The following is a 17,396-nucleotide window of genomic DNA, read 5'->3' as shown; positions in this document are numbered from 1 at the left end:
TGTATAGTCTTCTTTTTTTTTTTTTTTTTTTTTTATTTTGTTTTTCAAGACAGGGTTTCTCAGTATAGCCTTGACCGTCCTGGACTTGTATTGTAGACCAGGCTGGCCTGCAACTCACAGAGATCCGCTTGCCTTTGCCTCCCTGAGCATTGAGATTACAGACATGTGCCAGTGTGCCCGGCCCTTATAGTCTTTCCTGTTTGTTTTCTTTTTTGCTGCCTTACCCAGTACCACGATAGTTCTCTTTTGTTTTTTTATAAACCATCTTATTGAGAAAGTCTTTAGTTTTAGGCTTTATCTTGATTTTTACCCCCTTGCCTTTGACATTTTCAACAGATAATTTCACAGACTTTTAGGGAAAAATAGGGTGTTTTTACAACATGTTAGAGTGATTACAGAAAGACAATTTTGGCAAAATTGTGAAAAAGTATAGCAGCTAAAGACTTTGCATATTTTTATTTTCGCTAGTTAGAACATTTTTGTCTTTCTATCACTAGTAAACAAGCGTCAATTTATGCATTGAGACCAGCCAAGGGCATTTTCTTGCATTACCATAAAACACTTGTCAGGTATGGTTAACTTGGAACTGTGTGACTCCCTTTTGACACTGTGTACTTCTGGGAGCTAGCCTTGTAATTAATGTCATAGTCTACTTTTGTAACGGGATACTGGAACCCAGGCTCTTACACAAACGCCCTTGAGTACAGACAGGAACTAAATCTTAAAATTATGCTTTACTCAGAGGTCCTGAGATCTGAGGAGACAGCAAGTTAACCCTGATCTCCACATGCATAGCATGGCACACATCCATACGTGCACCCATCCACAGAGTTGGCACACACCCATGTGCACACCCGCATACACACACGCACACACACACACATATATAAAAAAATAAAAGTCTCGTTATGGTGGTTTGTTGTCATTTTTGTCTCTGGGACATGGCTCCAGGATCATTTTTGCTTTTATTTACTCGCTATAAACCATTTTTTTTTTCTTAAAAAACAACAGCAACAAAACAAGACAGAATCCTGGGACTTGCCTCATCATTTTCCGGGGCTCTCCTTTTCCTTTTCCCTGTGTTACTGGATCCCCTGTCTGTAGACTCTCATGTAGTTCTTGGAAAAGGGATATATGTCAGAAGTAAAGTTTGTCAAACCTTGTCTACCTGCTCCTGTTGACTGTATTTCACAGTGTTGGTATATATTTGGCATGGTAACCATTTCTCAGTATTCAAAGCCCTGTGACATGATCTTCCAGTCTCAGAGCTCGTATGAAGAAGTCCAATGTCGTTTTGATATTGATCCTTTGTGTAAAGCCTGTTACTTTTCTGCTCTGAAATTTTTAGTTTTTTTTTTTTTTTTCCATGATGTTCTATAATTTATTCTGTAGAATCCTCCATGGGCCTTTTAAAACTGGAAATTTAAGTTTTAGGAAGTTAGAAAAACTGTTTAGTGATTTCCTTACCTCTGTTTTCTATTGATTTTTTTCCCTGCTGTGATGTTTTAATTAAGACTTTTCAGTCTCTAAAAATTTACTTTAAAAAAGTACTGTGTTTTTTTTTTCTGAGATTAAATCTTTTTGTCTAATAAAGAGTGTAATTATGTTTTCAGGCTTGGGGCTTTGTTCTATGAAGTGTTGCTCTTTGCTTGCTTGCTTTAGCCTCTGACTTTCATGAGGAGGTCTTCTTTGAGTGTTCGGAAGTCTATCCAAAGGCTGTCTATAATTTCTGAGGAGTTTTCTTAAGCTTATTAGAAAATAACTGCATGTGATGTTCATTTGTCTGTCTTTGGCCTTATAAAGCGAGGATTAAATAGGAATATGTCATAGTAAGGGATAACTTAGTTTCCATTATTTTATCTCTTAAGGCCAGATAATTTTCCTGAAGAGCAGTTTCTAGGCTTATGCTTGGGGTAGAATTCAGCCTTGTGGACAGGACTGTGGGACAAGCAGAGGAGAGTTCTCGAACCCTTACTAGACATTGTAGAGACTTGACAGTCTTTCCAGAATGGCATCTCGCCTTCTCTCTACAGCTCTCCTAGCTACAACAAATCCAGAGCCCCTAAGTGTCTCCATGTATTAGCTTTGAAAGGAGTTATTGACGATCATTTGCTGAGAGAAGAAATAAAGATTTGAAAGGTTAAATTAACTTAGTTTCTGTTTTGATTTTCAGAGTAAACTTCATTTGAATTTCTATTCCCACAGCTCATCAGAACATTCTGTCATTAAGCCATCTCTTGGAGATTCTTCAGGGAGTCTGTCAAGATCAAAAGGGGAAGAGGTAATACTTTGAAGAAGTTTCTCTGTGCGTGAATGTGTGTGTTACAAATAATTTATTTATTTTTCAGACAGGGTCTCACTGTGTAGCTCTGGCTGACATGGAATTTGCTGTATAGACCAGGCTGGCCTCAAACCCAGAGAGATCTGCCTGCCTCTGCCTCCTGAATGCTGTAATCCCAGCATTACTGTTTTAAAGGGTGTGGTGGTGCACACCTTTAATCCCAGCACTCAGGGAGGCAGAGGCAGGCATATTGCTGTGAGTTTGAGGCCAGCCTGGTCTGCAGGACAACCAAAGCTACACAGAGAGACGTGTGTGTGTGTGAGAGAGAGAGAGAGAGAGAGAGCGCAAAACAGCAGGAGCTTCGTAAGTCTTGTATAGAACTATTTCAGCTCACTTCTTTGGGAGAGTGCTGCGGACAGAGAATGACACTTTATTAAGCTAAAACATTTTAATTAAAATCACTTTCATAGTTTTAAAAGGCCATTCTACAATTTCAGTAAGCTGTCTGTTTTTAACTGTAAGTGTATTAAATTAATAACAGCCTTTCATATTTCTTCTTCTTTTTTTCCTGAGAGATCAGTCTTATTGTGTTGGCCACTCTGGTCTGGAACTACTTCTCAGTTCTGCTGTCTCAGTTTCTCAGCTAGCAGCTCATGTGTTTCCTATTAGAACACAAATGAAGCTCTGTTGTTTTGCTAGAACTACAGATATGAGTCATTCCTGCCCACAAAGTTATTGGGGGCTTAATATGGGAATATATATTCTAATGTTAGTTTTAATTTTAATATTTATTTATGTCTATGGGTGTTTTGTCTTTATGTATATCTGTGCACCATGTGTTGTGCCAGGGTCCTGCAGAGGCCAGAACGGGGCATCAGTTTCTCTGGAACTGGATTTATAAATGTGTGGTTGATGGGAACTGAACCCAGCTCCTCTGGAAGAACAGTCAGTGCTCTTGACTGCTGAGCCATCTCTTCAGCCTCCTTTTATTTCTAATTTTTAAAGATTCATTTGTTAGTTTATAAGTGTTTTGCATTCAGTACAATCTTATTTCTGTGACATTTATCTATATTTTATCTGTAAGGTCCTTATATTCCAGTTAAATGATACAAGACAAAAACAGACTCATTACATATTGAGAATATATACATATATATATATTTTCTTTTGGGGCAGTACTTTATGTGTCTGCATGTGTGTAATTACGTGATTATGTGCGTGCCTGATATCTGAGGAGGTCAGAAGAGGGCACTAGTTCCCCCTGAACTGGAGTTCCACATGATGCTGAACCCGAGTCCTCTAAAAGAGCAACAAGTGCCCTTGACTGCCGAGCTAGCTCACCAGACCCCACATTTTGTTTTTGTCTGACTTTGGTTTAGTAATGATTAGCAAAAATTAGAAACATTGTGGTTAATTTGGATTTGTCACCTAAAAGATTATTGGTAGTTACTATGAAATGATCAAACAGGAATGATATGAAATGAATTGAAATGAATTTAAGGTGGGATGAAAGTGACTCAAGCTTGTTTTTCCCATTTCATGACTTTTATATTCATTTTTTCCATAGGATGACAAGTCAAAAAAACAGTTTGTTTGTATTAATACTCTAGAAGACACCCAAGCTGTTAGAGCAGTGGCATTTCATCCAAGTGGTAGTTTATATGCTGTTGGTTCAAATTCAAAAACTCTGAGAGTATGTGCCTATCCAGAAAAAATTGATCCAAGGTAAGAATAATTGTTTGCATTGTTCTACTTGTCCAAGTTTTTAGCTAGCTATGTTGGTTGCTTTTTCATATTTGTCATTTACTGATATTTTTTTCAGTTCTTCCTTTCCTTCTGCTAAGCTTTATTTATTATTGTTGTTGTTATTATTATTATTATTAGCATTTTTTTGTTTGCTTGCTTTTTGTTTTGTTTTGTTTTTTGAGACAGGGTTTCTTTCTCTGTTTTAGACCTAGCTGTCCTGGACTCACTCTGAAGAGCAGGCTGGCCTGGAACATAGAGCGACCTGCCTGCCTCTGCCTCCCGAGTACTGGGAATAAAGGAGTGCACCGTCACCGTCAGCTGCTACGTTTTATTAACCAGTGCTAGGAAATGTACCCATCATTAGTGACTTGTTTATTTCTCCATAAAATGTTTATGATTATGCCATTTTGCATTAGATCTTTTTTCCAATATATATTTGCTGTGTTTTATATTCCATCTAAAGGATGCAAGACAAAAACTAGATTATATAACACAGGTTGAGAAAATGTTTGCATTTTTTCTTTAGAGGCAGCATTTTGCTTGTAACCTACATTGGCCTTGAGTCTAGGTTCTTCTGCCTCTTTTCCCTTTGCAGGCACTTGCCACCAAACCCTGAATTACATTTCCTAAGTTTCAGAGGAGTTTCAGTTAAAGTATAGCAATTGCTGATATTTGGGCATTTTTAAACCTACAAAAATTAAAATTTCATCTGTTAACCTAACAATGATTTTACCCACTTATTCTAGCAAATTATAGAATTTGAAAACAAGGCATATGTTCTAAAAGATATGCCATGGAAATGGTCATATACATTACTTATAGTTCAGTGATGGTATAGTATTTGTCTATGATTCAGAAGGTACTGGACTAGGTTCAGTCCTCAACACAGAAAAAAAATGTTTGTTTGTTTGAGATGTGACTTCTCAGGAATCTAGATTGGAACATTTTGATAAAGTGATATTTTAGTCCTTTTTAAATTAAAATGTCTGTTATGAATAAACTAGCATTATAGGGCTGGAGAGATGGCTCAGCAGTTAAGAGCACTGGCTTCTTTTCCAGAGGACCTCCAGTTGGAGTCCCAGTACCCACACGGTGGCTTACAGCCATCTGCAAATTCAATAGAACCAGTATCCTGGAGCACCAAGCACATATGCTCAGACACACATGCAGTCAAAACACTCATACCCATAAAATAAAAATAAAAAGTGAGCGTTACAAAGATTATGAGCCCCGGGCATGATGGCACACACCTTTAATATCAGCACTCAGGAGACAGAGGCAGGTGGAGCTCTGTGAGTTCGAGGCCAGTCTGGTCCACAAAGTGAGTCTAGGACAGCAGAGCTCTGTTAGACAGAGAAACCCTCTCTTGAAAAACAGAAAAAGATTAGGAGCGATTTGCTAAATTTTTTGTGGGTTAGGGAAATAAAACTGTTTGTTTGTATTAATACTCTAGAAGATACACAGGCTGTTAGAACAGTGACTTTTCAACCAAGTGGTAATTTTTATACTGCTGGTTCAAATAAAAAATGTCTGAGTATGAGCCTATCTAGAAAAAATTAGTATTCATGTCAAAAGGAAGATACCCAAGCAAATGAGCTATGGATAGCTGAAATTAATTATTACAAGTACTATGCAGCTTATTGTTTTGGATCTTTAAGCAATTTTTTAATGTAGTACTTATTATTTGGGAATTTCATACATGTATGTAATGTATTTTGATCATATCCTCTCCTCCCCCTTTAACTCCTCCTAGACATTTCCAGAACATACATCCCCTCCCATCTTCATATACCCCCCTTTTTTTTTAAAGTTAAATACATACTGGATCTAGTTAATGTTTCTTATATACATATTAGTATGAGGCCACCCACTGGCACATAGTTAACCTTCCAGTGCCCACACCCCCAAAGAAAACCCACTCACCCTCTGATAACAGCCAACTGCCAGTAGCTCCTCAACTAGCAGTGGGGGGGGGGTTCACAAGCCCCTCTCTGGTCCGTTGCTGCCATTTTGACTGGCTTGACCTTCTGTAGGTCCAGTGTAGATAACCATAGCTACTATGAGTTCATGAGTGCAGTGGCCATGGCATGTAGAGAAGGCATTTCATTGCACCTCCCTTTGTTTAATGGTCTGCTGGTTGATATAGCAGTCTTACTGAGAGCTGAGCACTGACAGTCATAGTTCTTAGCACTTTGACCAGTTATGCATCTGTGTTAACTGATGCTACTGCAAAAAAGGAAGCTTCTGTCACCAAACTTGAGAGCAGTACAGATCTATGTTATCAACATAAATATTTAGAGGACAGTTTGACAGCTTGACCATTTAGCAAAACAGCAATAGTAGGTTACCCTTGGGGCCTGTGCTGTCCCTGTATTGTGGGCTCTTGACTAGGTTAACAGTACCAGTTCTTTAAGGAACATTTAAAGACTTACTGTAATTCTAACAGAATACAGTTGATAGATTTTCTCATAGTATTTTTATTATCTGTATATGAATAATAATTAAATAAATAATGATTTTGACCTTTGTCCTATGAAAGTGTTTAAAAATTTGATAAGAGGCTGTAGAGATAGTTCAGTGGTTGAGAGCACTTGATGTTCTTGCAGAGGACCAGTGTTCAGATCCTGGTACTCATATCAAATGACTCACAGCCATCTGTTAACTCCAGTTCCAGGCGGTCCAGCAACCTGTTACTACCTCCAAGGGCACCTGAATTCACATAGGCATACATTCCTGCACATATACACGCACGTGCGCGCACACACACACACACATATACATACATATACACACATACAGATAAATAAAAACAAATTAATGTAGGGAAAGGAATAACAGAGCCCCTGTTACTTCATAGTGTTAATTTTTGATGCTCATTGTATTAGTAAGTAGGTTCATTTCTTTATACTTTATGTGTATAAGTGTTTTTAAGTGCAACACATAATGCAGTGCCCACAGAAGCCAGAAGAGAGGTTACAGACAGTTGTTAGCAGTCACGTAGGTTCTGGGACCTGAACTCAGGTCCTCCACAAGAGCAGCAAGTACTCCTAACAACCGAACTGTCTCTCCAGCTCTGTTTTACTAAGCAGAAATACTTGAAAAAGAGAAAGCATTAGATCAGGGAGTGGAAAATAGCAGTAGTTATGGTCACAGCCATGTGTAGAACTGATGGTTTGTTCTTGTTTTGAGCTTGGTATCCACGCCACATTCTTGGCAAGCACTTTCCGATCTGTATGTTCTTTTTCCTGCAGTTGTTCTCTGACTTTCTTGGAAATAAACCTTCTTACTTTTAGATCTCAACTCCTCATACTTCACCAAAATGACTCAGATGGAGTAGTCATGACATTATCTACCCCAGCTAGAGTTTTAAACTCTGGAAAGAGATCTGGTCTTTTTATTTTTAGCCATTTCTCACTTTTTTTTTTAACTCAGCACATTGTTGATTATTTGTTAATATTTATTTTACTTCCCTAATTTGTATTAACTTCCTTTTGTTTTTTTTTTTTTTCTGGGTAAAATTTATGGAAAAATAAGATAAATGGAGATTTAAAAAAATCTATTATTATGTGATAATAATGAGAGATTCATCTAATAGTTATCAATTCACTGTTTGGTTTAAATTAGGATTTCTGTTATTTTCTTTTATGGTTTTGGAAATCTAATAATTACTGTCAGTTGGCTATGTGATAGCCACATCTAACAGCATTCTGGAGGCTGACACAGGATTATTGAGTTCAGAGCTAGCCTAGGCTTTGATAGGTAAATCTCAAGCCAAGAAATCCAAATAAAACTTTGCTGCTGGCTATTCTCCTTCCTCTTTCCCTTATAACAGGGAATTTCATGTTAACTAATTTTCAAAAGCAAGAATTGAAATGTCTTTAATGTACTTTTTCTTTTCAGTGTACATGACACCCCTAAGCAGCCAGTGGTGCGGTTTAAAAGAAACAAACATCATAAAGGATCTATTTACTGTGTGGCATGGAGTCCTTGCGGACAGTTATTAGCAACAGGATCAAATGACAAATACGTCAAAGTGCTGCCCTTCAATGCTGAGACTTGTAACGCAACAGGTAGGCCCCGAAAGTGCAGCAGCAACTGGCCTGCCCCTGGGCGTGTGCGCTTGCCCCCTGTGTCTTTCTGCTGTCCTAATGAAATCTAAAACACTGGCTTAAAGATTTTACTTTTTGTTCTGATTATTTCACTCCAGTGAGGCTTTTTTTATTTTATTTTTTTTTTATTTTTATTTTTTGGTAAATGAAGTCTTATAGGTATTTAAGTAGTAGATGAATTTTAGAAAAGCATTAAGATAAAAATAAATTCTGATGACTAGGGATGTAGCTGAGTGATAGACTGCTTGCATAGTGTGCATAACAGTGCACACACACACACAATGCACACATACACAGAGCCTTTTAAATAACTACCTTAATATTGAATTAATGGATATTTTCTAGAGTGTATCTTTCCTCTTTGTTGAAAATAAAAGACAGGGAGACAATGAATTTTCTGTAGCGCTTTTAAGGGCAGTAATAACTAAATCAGTATTTTAATTTCTTGAAGTTTTGCATTCAATAAATGAGTTGATTATAAATTCCTAAGTAAAAGTATAAATCATATTACTGCACTATATTTAAAATTAATTTTATAGATTAGCAGACAAGATAATGGGCTTTGTTATGATGTTTCCCTGCTGACATGTCTTTATGCTTTGCTCGCGCACTGCTGTGTTGTCCTTAGCCAGTGTGTGGGTAGTTTAGCATCCTCATCACACAGTAAGTTGAGCAGCGTGTTTTTTTTTAATTCTTACTGCTGTTTCAGGACCAGATCTGGAATTTAGTATGCATGATGGGACAATTCGAGATTTGGCATTTATGGAAGGCCCAGAAAGTGGTGGAGCTATTTTAATAAGTGCTGGAGCAGGAGATTGTAACATTTATACAACAGATTGTCAAAGAGGACAGGGTCTTCATGCTCTGAGTGGACACACTGGTATGTAGTAATCACTGTGGACTCTTTCCTTTTGCTCAGCTTGTGCTCTGTACTGTTCTATTAGTGGGACCTTTTCTTTTTAAAGATTTATTTATTATATATACAGTATTCTGCCTGCATGTGTGACTGCATGCCAGAAGAGGGCACCAGATCTCCTTATACATAGTTATGAGCCACCATGCCTGGGAATTGCACTTGGCACCTTTGGAAGAGCAGCCAGTGCTCTTAACCTCTGAGCCATCTCTCCAGCCCTAATGGCATCTTTTTGAGACAGACTTTTATTTCAGAAACTTTCATTGTGAGTTTTGGATATCAGAGTAATATTAATAGCATTATGATTCATTTATTCATCATAGAATTCCTTTACTTTAGTCATCACAGCCATTATATGATGTAGAAAGCTTTTTTTTAAAAAGAAACAAATCTTTATTGTATAGAAATATATATATATATAATCCCCCCAAGATGCTAGTCTCTCATTTCCCCATCTTCCTCTTTTATGCCTCTGATAGAAAGAACACTATCACACTGTATTAGAACTTCACCCAGATGTCCAGACAATGCCCTGTTCATGTATTCTTGTGCATTTGCAACTGTTTATGTAGCCGTCTATGGAGACCAGGCATTCCCCCGCACCGGCTTTCCTGTCAGCCCGTTGAGAAAAGGCTTAGGATTAAGGGGTAAACTCACTGCAAATACCCAGGAGCACTGCACCCCACTAGCCACTGAACCCCTGCTACCGGCCCCTTGTGACTGGAGCAGCTGCCGCTAACCCAAGCCAATCAAACACTAAGAGAAATTGCCGCCAAAAGCAGGAACCTTTATTCCTGTTTATATATGAAGAGAGTGAGGCAAAAAGGGTAAAGCTAGTAGGTGACAGAATAAGATAATGATTCTACATTCATTTTGTTCAAAGCTAGTAATCTAACTTCACAGAATAACTGCCTATATTTTCTTCAAGAATAAGTTGCCATTATTTGAAGTGGCATTTTTTTATCTGTACTAATTATTGCTACATCTTGAAATACAGAAAGAACTTATTCTTCTAATGGAGTCACCAAGGAAAGACTGCATTTGTTTAGAGTAGCTTTGATAAATATAAAACGTTCTTAAATCTTTTTGATAGTATATGCAATCCCTGATATGGCACATTTGGTTAGCTAGTGATGAGAAGAACTTACTTTTGGACATATTGTGGAAAGGCCTTTCCCACAGCAGTAACTGCGTGTATGGTCTTTTATAGGGCATATTTTAGCACTTTATACCTGGAGTGGCTGGATGATTGCTTCTGGTTCCCAGGATAAGACTGTTAGATTCTGGGATCTTCGCGTACCGAGCTGTGTTCGTGTGGTTGGCACAACATTTCATGGAACTGGTAGGTTTTCCATAGATTTGAATGAAGCCTTGGAAAGAAGAAACACAATATATTAAAAACAGCACAGGAGAGCTATAAGAGAAAAGAGAGGCCCTTTTTTCTAATAAACCTTGTTTCCTGAAGAATGTGCATGTGCTAGCTCCTTTTTATGAACCAGCTGTGTCTTTCTTTTTTTTTAAACAATGATCTTATCTAGTGTGGGTTCAGGGGGTTGTTTTAGTTAAATGGAGTATTCTGTAGATACCTGTTCATTTAGTCTATGGGTTAGTTTAACTCTGATGTTCTTTGTTGGCTTCTCATTTAGATGACTTTCTAGAGATGAATAGTGTACCTAAATCACCCACTACTATTCCATCAAAACATATCCAAACTTTAAAAAAAGACATTGGTATTTGTTTAATGAAATTTTGGTATATATCTTCTTGGTGAATTGTTACCTTTTAAATATGTAGTGCCCTTCTTTATTTCTCTTGACCTTCCCAAGGCCTGATGCTAATGACCTACTTCTGCCTGCCAAATTCCACCTCCTAAGTATTTCATAGCCTCCCAAAATCCCTTCCTACATTGGGGGAAAAGCATTTAAAACATGAAGCTATAAGAGGTAATTTTAGATTCATACCAGATCTGGGCATTCTTAGTCTTAGCTCAAACATTTCTTTTCCTTTCCTGTAAAATCCCAGGATTTTCCATGAATTCATGTTGTTTCTGCTGCCCCAGGTGTTCTTCCTCTTGTCTTCTATTTAATCAAGCTTTTCTTGTCTTTGGGTTTCAGTTCAGCATTCCTGCACCACCATGAGAAGCCTCCTTTGACCACCTTATCTGAACTCATCACTGTCTTCTATCACTGAACTCTTAATATTGTTTGAAATATGTTTTCCTTAGTAATTGTTTACCTCTTCTAATACATATTAAATGATCATATCTGTTTTATGTTCCAGAGTAGATGAATCACCTACTATAAAGTGCCGGGCCCAAGGGACAACTGAATTAATAATCAGCTTTTTAAAGAAATGAACTGAGATTTATCTTGGCACCATAATTTTTATAAGTTTAAACTCAACTCTTTATGGTTCTCATTTTCCCTATTTCTTTTGTGCATTTTTATATAGGTTTGTGTGTGTGTGTGTTCACGTGTATGCAGATGCACTTACACTGTGTGTGTATGTGAAGACCAAAGGTCAGCTGACATCAGGTGTCTTCCTCTATCACTTGCCACCTGATGATGATTTTTTGCGGCTCTCTCACTGCCGGAACTTGCTATGTCTGCCAGAGCGGCTGGCCAGTGAGCTGTGAGACGAGCATGCCTGGCCCAGCATTCCCATGGGTGCCAGGAGCTGAACTCGGGCCTTTCACTTTTCCCACCGAGTCACATCAGTCCTTGGCTTCTCTCGTGAAATAGCAATAAAAATTACACACTGTGTATGTTGTATGTATGAGGTTGGTTCCCATGTGTTATGGTCCTCTTCTGAGGGTCAGAGGACAACTTAAGAGAGTCAGTTCTCTCCTTCTACTTTGTGGGCAGAAATCAAACTCAGGTCATCAGGCTTGATAGCAGGCAACTCTACCTGCTGTGCTGGTGCTGTTAGCATCTTTTCTGATTTTGATAATTTACTGCAATGACTCATTCTGATAAAGTTTTTTTTCTTGTACAACTGAGGTGACTATCAGGTGTTCAAATGAGATGTTAAATGACTGGACACTCGTCTGTGGAAAACTTTTTTATTTGACTTCTGGGACTAATTTGTACTTATTTATTTATTTATTGAGACAGGGTTTACCTGTGTAGCCTTGCCTGTCCTGGACTCGCTTTGTAGACGAGGCTGGCCTCAAGCTCACAGAGATCCACCTGCCTCTGCCTCCCCGAGTGCTGGGATCACAGACATTCACCACCACACCCTGCTCATTTGTGCTTTTTAAAGACCCACTCAGGCAGTTATCTGCCAGTATTGTTTATCCTTTATTGTTTTTATTCAGCCCTGATTTCCTCAACATTTGAATATTCTGCCTTGTTGTCCTTTTATAATAATCTACTGGAACTGTTTACACATTTTTGCTTAGGTTAATCTTGTATCATTTAACTCTCTGGCTTAGAAACTTGCAGAGATACTTGACTACTCTAAAGTCTGTGTCTTGGAGTGACAGGTGCTCAGCAATCTGGCCCCAGCCTGCCTTTGAAGTCTCAGCTTCCAGTTGCCTTTCAGGCCTTTATTACTTGAGCCTTTTCCATGCTTTTCATTTAAATGTTTTCTTAAGTAATTATTCCAGACCATAATGTTTTCTTTTCTCTTGTCAAAGTTTCAAGACAATATTATCTTATTTTACATAGGTGTGTTTACCTTTGTGTAAACATACATACCATTATTCACACTGTTTACTGTTTTTCAATATCTAGTTTATATCCTTTGTTTCTGTGAAATTTCTAAAGCTTACTTGAACTACTTGGGTACTGGGCACAAGTGTTCAGTTTTATTTTCATGATTGACCTCCTTTAAGAAGAAAAATCAAATCTTTATCTTAAAAAGAAAAACTAAATGCTAAGTAGTAAAAGTTACTTAGATACAGTTGAGTTTTGACAGGTCCACAAACTACGGTTACCATTTAATTTTTTACCACCGTCTTTTTGTGTTTGCATGGGGTTATGAATGCCCCACTGAGAGTACATGGTAAAGTATTCTGTTTAGTCTCTGTTGTTCATAAATCATGGGCTGCCTTGGGATAGTTCCTTCACTGTTGCTTTAAAGCATAATTTATTAGTGAGTTTTCTCGTTTCCTCAGCTACATACTCTAAGCTGAATGTGGTGTTCTTAGGACCCACCTAGTGGTGAACGCACTGGGGTAGAGGGTTTTTCTAGCTTCACAGTGTTATGCTGCGGATGCTTCAACTCACAAGAAACAGAGTTTCACTTCTGTTTTTCTTGTTTTGTCCCTGGCTGTCCTCAAACTCACAAAGATCCACTTGCTTCCGACTCTGAGTGCTGGGATTAAAGGTGTGTGCCACCATGCCCAGCTCAGATTTCTTACAGGATCTTGTTTTAGCCTTGCTTCTGAAAAAGATACAGTGGCTGCTAGTCAATTTGGACTTTTTCTTATCAAATCAGTATAACAGTACTGATAAGCTACATCAAACCATTAGTGACATTGTGGCTTAAGTATATTAATTTTCTGTTTTGAAATTCTCATTTCTCCACTCTAGGCAGTGCAGTGGCATCTGTGGCTGTGGACCCCAGTGGCCGTCTCTTAGCCACAGGTCAAGAGGACTCCAGCTGCATGCTGTATGACATAAGAGGAGGCAGGATGGTACAGAGTTACCACCCTCACTCTAGTGATGTGCGCTCCGTCCGCTTCTCTCCTGGAGCTCACTACTTGCTAACGGGCTCTTACGATATGAAAATAAAGGTCACAGACCTACAAGGTAATGCAGATGGCTTCCCTTTGTTGTCACTCTCCTATTCTATTTGGGGTCTTTTTTCTAGTCTGATATGCTTGACTAACATTTTTAAGCTTTCATTTTATAGTTATTCATTGAGAAGAATACATTAAGATTTCTACTAGTAAATTATGAAGTGAATGGAGTAAAATTTTATTTAATAAAATATTTTATTAAATTTATTTACTTCAGTGACTTATTCTGTGATATAAGTGATTGATTTATATACTCTTTAGCATACTTAAAAATAATACTGTACAATTTGTACCCTAGTTTTATCTTTAAACATTCATTAATTGTTATATATTACCTAGGTACAGACAAATCAGATAATTAACTCCCATCTTAATAGAGCTTATATTTTAGAGGCCAGTGGAAAAGAAAATAACCCCACAAATGATGGGACTTGAGGTACTGGCCAGTGCTGCTGTTGGGATAGTGAACAGTGTAGTCAGCGGATGGCCGTTTTAGACAGGACAGTAAGTATAGATCTCTGCGGGGAGACGCTGTTTGCATGGAAGCCTGAATGATGAGGAGGGACAGGCTATACCAAGACCCTCAGCGAAAAGCACAACAAATACAGGGATGCTGAGGCAGGGACAAACTTGGCATGGTCATGACACTGTAGGGAGTCATAGTGATTCGTACTTAGTCAGCTGAGGAAAGAGATATAACAGTCTAATTCTGAGGCAGAGTTTATTGGCATAAAGGGGTCTGTTGGTTCTGTTAGTTTATTTTCTTGTTGTTGTTGTTTGGTTTGGTTTTTGGTTTTTTGAGACAGGCTTTCTCTGTCTAACAGCCCTAGCTGGACTCACTTTGTAGACCAGGCTGGCCTTGAACTCAGAGATCTGCCTGCCTCTGCCTCCCAAGTGCTGGGATTACAGGTGTGCACTACCACACCTGGCAAGGGTCTGTTTTAAAAGGCAGTTTTGGGTTTATAGAAAAATCAAGAGAAAGATAGACTTCCCATGTACTATCTGTCCTTCATATGAATAGCTTTCCCCATTGTCAGTCTCCCTTCAGGAAAGTACATTTGTTACACTTGATGGACTGCCTGCATTTAAAACGTTACAACATGAATCCTCTGGAAGACTTTAAATTAAGAAATAATATAATCCAAATTATATTCCTCAAATACTTTGAGTCCTTACGTGTGTGTGTGTGTTGTTAGTAGGACAGGAGTAGAAATGCAGAACTGGAGAAGGTGCTGCTGGAGTCAGCCTATGAGGGTGGTTTCTGGAAAGTAGGGGTGTGAATGTGGAAGTGTAAATGAATTCAAGTGCGTATTAGTTGAGATTAGATCTAGGGAGCAGAACAGGGAATCAGTTGTACTCCCAGCTTTCTAACATAAGCATGCAGACAGTGCCACTAGTCAGATGAGATACATGGCTAGGGCAGAACAAATTTGGGCAAGAAAACCAAAAATTGGGTTTTAGATAAGTTCAATTTAAGATGGCTGTCAAGGAATCCAGTGAGGTATTATTAAATAATTATTTAAAGGCTGGATGTGATGGAGCATGCCTTTATTCCCAACATTCAGGAGGCGGAGGTAGGCAGATCTCTGTGAGTTCAAGGCCAGCTTGGTATACATAGTGGGTTCCACCATAGCCAAAGCTACCTTGTGAGACCCTGCCTTAAAACTAAATAAATAAATAGAAATTTAAAAAATGAAAAAATAAAAAGAAAGAAAAAGAAAAAAAGAATGATTATCTAGTTACTAATCTGAAGTTTAAGTTTGGAGATAATGTGTGAATCATGGACATGTAAAAACACTCAAGATATGAGATAGAATTTCAGAGGAAGTAAGATACAGAGGGGACAGAAGAAATCAGCAAGCTGACTCCAGAAACCCATCACGCGTTAAATAAGGAAAGGAAGGAAATATCAGGGCCTTGATTTGATTGAGATAGAGCAGTGCTGGAGAAGGAAGTGGGGAGAGTTTTGCAGAGAGTGGCAGCTGTGACAAATGTTGCCTTGGATATGTTACAAAATCTTAACACTTAATCTCTGCCTAGTCCTTTCCTGTCACACCCCCAAAGTAGCAGGAAGTATGAACTGTGTATCTACTTAACCTTTTCCTTATAAGCCAATATCTCTTCTTTCCCAATTTAGGGGACCTCACCAAGCAGCTTCCTCTCATGGTGGTGGGGGAGCACAAGGACAAAGTGATTCAGTGCAGATGGCACACCCAGGATCTTTCCTTCCTGTCATCGTCTGCAGACAGAACTGTGACTCTCTGGACTTACAGTGGCTAGAGTCCACCCCATACCCGTCTATGCAGTGAAAGCACAGAGACTCAAGACTACTGAATTATGAGGACTACAAACCTGAAGAACATAGACTGCCCCAGAAAGAGTTTAGCAAAGCGAGGAAGCCCCTTGTTACCATGTCCTATCAACAGAAGGCGTCGGTTGGTGGTTTTCAGTCTTCCGTGTGTGTTCACACTGCTGTTTACTCTCTTTGCCAAAGTCTTCAGCAGAGCTCTTAAGTTCGTTGGTGTGCACGCCAAGTCAAGGATGTGTTCATGGTTTACTGTTAAATGCACTCTTCGGGTTTTGCCCAGATAACAGTTTTATATACACACTAACATGGAAATGTAATTTAAGTGATTGTTAATATAATACAACCAAGTTCTCCCCATATGAAATGTAGGTGTTCAGAAATTACTTTGCTCTTGTCCCATGTTGTCTCATGTGTCTTCTAGGCCAGAATTTGCTAAGTCCCTCAGATTTTACATGATTGTCTTTACATAGGACCATTATGGAGTTCACAGACAAAGGAAAACTGCTTCTCAGCTCATTCAGAGGTAGCCATTTCTTTTTCTTAATCTAGGGGGGTGGTTGCTAATTTGTCACATTATATTGTTTCAGGCTAAAAGGTAATGATTTTGCTTTGGGAATTTGTTGTTTTCACATTTTTGAATGCATAAAATACCTCCCTTCCAAACTGTAAAAGCTGGGCAGCAGCTGTTATGTGGAACAATGTTTGATGGTACAGTTAACTACCAGGGAGCATTTCCTCTTAACAATTAAAGACTTTGCCATGACCCTAGCATGGCTTGAAAAGCTATGTCTGCATGATAACTTAAAATGGAAAATTGAAACTTTGCACTCCAGAAGCTTATTTGGATTTTTCTTGCACAGTTTTGTGTAATAAAGAATAATGATTTGATTTGTATAGTACTATAGAGCCTAACATTTTATGTATCTTTATTTTCATATTGTTCAGTATTTTACTTTAAGTTATTAAATAAGCTATTTTATTTATTTCATCTGCAGTTGTATTGACCTGTCTGTGCACTATATGTAGCAAGCATCTTAAATCTATAGTCCACAAGTGGGAAGGGTAATAGAAGTGTACTGTGCTTTTATTTCAATAAAGACCTCTTGACACCTAAACTCTACAATTTTCTCACAGTCTGTGTCTGTGGCAGTCCATTCACAGTGCCGTTACTGGTTTCCTTGGAGCAGGTAGGTCCAAGGAGAGAGTTAGGGTGTGTTCTCTGTGCTCTGCTTCTTACTTTTTCCTAAAGCTCTTCCACTAACTAACTCTGTAGTCCCTAACAACTCATAGCACTT

At 38.4% G+C, this 17,396-nt stretch overlaps 2 protein-coding genes across 6 annotated transcripts in view; one reads left to right on the top strand and one right to left on the bottom strand.

Moving 5' to 3' along the window:
- The window catches only part of Wdr47 (WD repeat domain 47), a 55,528-nt gene extending 38,312 nt beyond the window's left edge, over positions 1–17,216 (top strand). For all 5 annotated transcript variants that reach the window (XM_060392886.1, XM_021631698.2, XM_060392883.1 and 2 more), the window contains exons 9-15: positions 2,206–2,281; positions 3,849–4,006; positions 7,928–8,097; positions 8,846–9,016; positions 10,260–10,391; positions 13,585–13,803; positions 15,931–17,216. In XM_060392886.1, the coding sequence (XP_060248869.1) occupies positions 2,206–2,281; positions 3,849–4,006; positions 7,928–8,097; positions 8,846–9,016; positions 10,260–10,391; positions 13,585–13,803; positions 15,931–16,073 (1,069 nt within the window). In that variant the 3' untranslated portion in view covers positions 16,074–17,216. The remainder of the gene's footprint in view (positions 1–2,205; positions 2,282–3,848; positions 4,007–7,927; positions 8,098–8,845; positions 9,017–10,259; positions 10,392–13,584; positions 13,804–15,930) is intronic.
- LOC110545533 (small nuclear ribonucleoprotein F-like) lies at positions 9,485–10,207 on the bottom strand. Its single transcript, XM_060393244.1, is given in 4 exon segments — positions 9,485–9,611; positions 9,613–9,640; positions 9,643–9,705; positions 10,198–10,207. Coding segments are annotated over 4 exon segments (228 nt in total).
- Positions 17,217–17,396: the final 180 nt, after the last annotated feature.

Source organism: Meriones unguiculatus, chromosome 10 (assembly GCF_030254825.1).
Source record: "Meriones unguiculatus strain TT.TT164.6M chromosome 10, Bangor_MerUng_6.1, whole genome shotgun sequence".
Lineage (NCBI taxonomy): Eukaryota > Metazoa > Chordata > Mammalia > Rodentia > Muridae > Meriones > Meriones unguiculatus.
Note: the sequence above shows the minus strand (reverse complement) of the source record. Positions and strands in the feature narration are given on the sequence as shown.